Below are 544 nucleotides of genomic sequence, written 5' to 3'. Positions count from 1 at the left end.
GTGCTTCTGCTTTGAAGAATAAGGGTGATCCTCCAGAATATTCCCAGAGCTTCAGTTTAATCGAGTGCTGTGTGATTGGTGTTTCCTCACACGACTGCTGTCACTAATAAATGTGATTGTGTGATTGCTGCAGACCGGTTCGTGGAGGGAAACGGCTCTCTGAACTTCCTGCAGTGCAGCGTGGGCCGCTCGTACGTGTGCAGCGCGGAGCAGACGCTCTCCGTTGTGCCCAGCTTCTCCATAAACACCTTCAGACTGCAGCTGCAGCCCTTCAACGTCACCGCCAGCCGCTTCTCTGCAGGTACTGACCGCCGCTCGTGACCGGATGCAGTCCAACACTGGCTTTATTCTCAATTCTTCATTTGTGCAGATCTTAAAAGAACTCTTATTTTTAAAGGGGTCATGACCTGCCTTTGTTTTTTGTGTTGTACTGTTCTCTGAGCTCCACTTATAATGTTATCAAGATTTTTACATCAAAAACATAATTTATAAGTATTTCTGTCTTGATTTTAACCCCTACAAGGATTGTAGACTCGGAAGTACA

General features: G+C 46.3%; 1 protein-coding gene across 1 annotated transcript in view; it reads left to right on the top strand.

The window, feature by feature from the left end:
- Nucleotides 1-336, top strand: part of LOC107577854 (lysosome-associated membrane glycoprotein 1-like) — a 3,309-nt gene extending 2,973 nt beyond the window's left edge. The window contains exon 3 of the mRNA XM_016263886.1: nucleotides 134-336. Within this exon, the coding sequence (XP_016119372.1) occupies nucleotides 134-321 (188 nt within the window). The 3' untranslated portion in view covers nucleotides 322-336. The remainder of the gene's footprint in view (nucleotides 1-133) is intronic.
- Nucleotides 337-544: the final 208 nt, after the last annotated feature.

This window comes from Sinocyclocheilus grahami, unplaced genomic scaffold (assembly GCF_001515645.1).
Source record: "Sinocyclocheilus grahami isolate Dianchi unplaced genomic scaffold, SAMN03320097.WGS_v1.1 scaffold7486.1, whole genome shotgun sequence".
Taxonomy (NCBI): Eukaryota; Metazoa; Chordata; class Actinopteri; order Cypriniformes; family Cyprinidae; genus Sinocyclocheilus; species Sinocyclocheilus grahami.
Note: the sequence above shows the minus strand (reverse complement) of the source record. Positions and strands in the feature narration are given on the sequence as shown.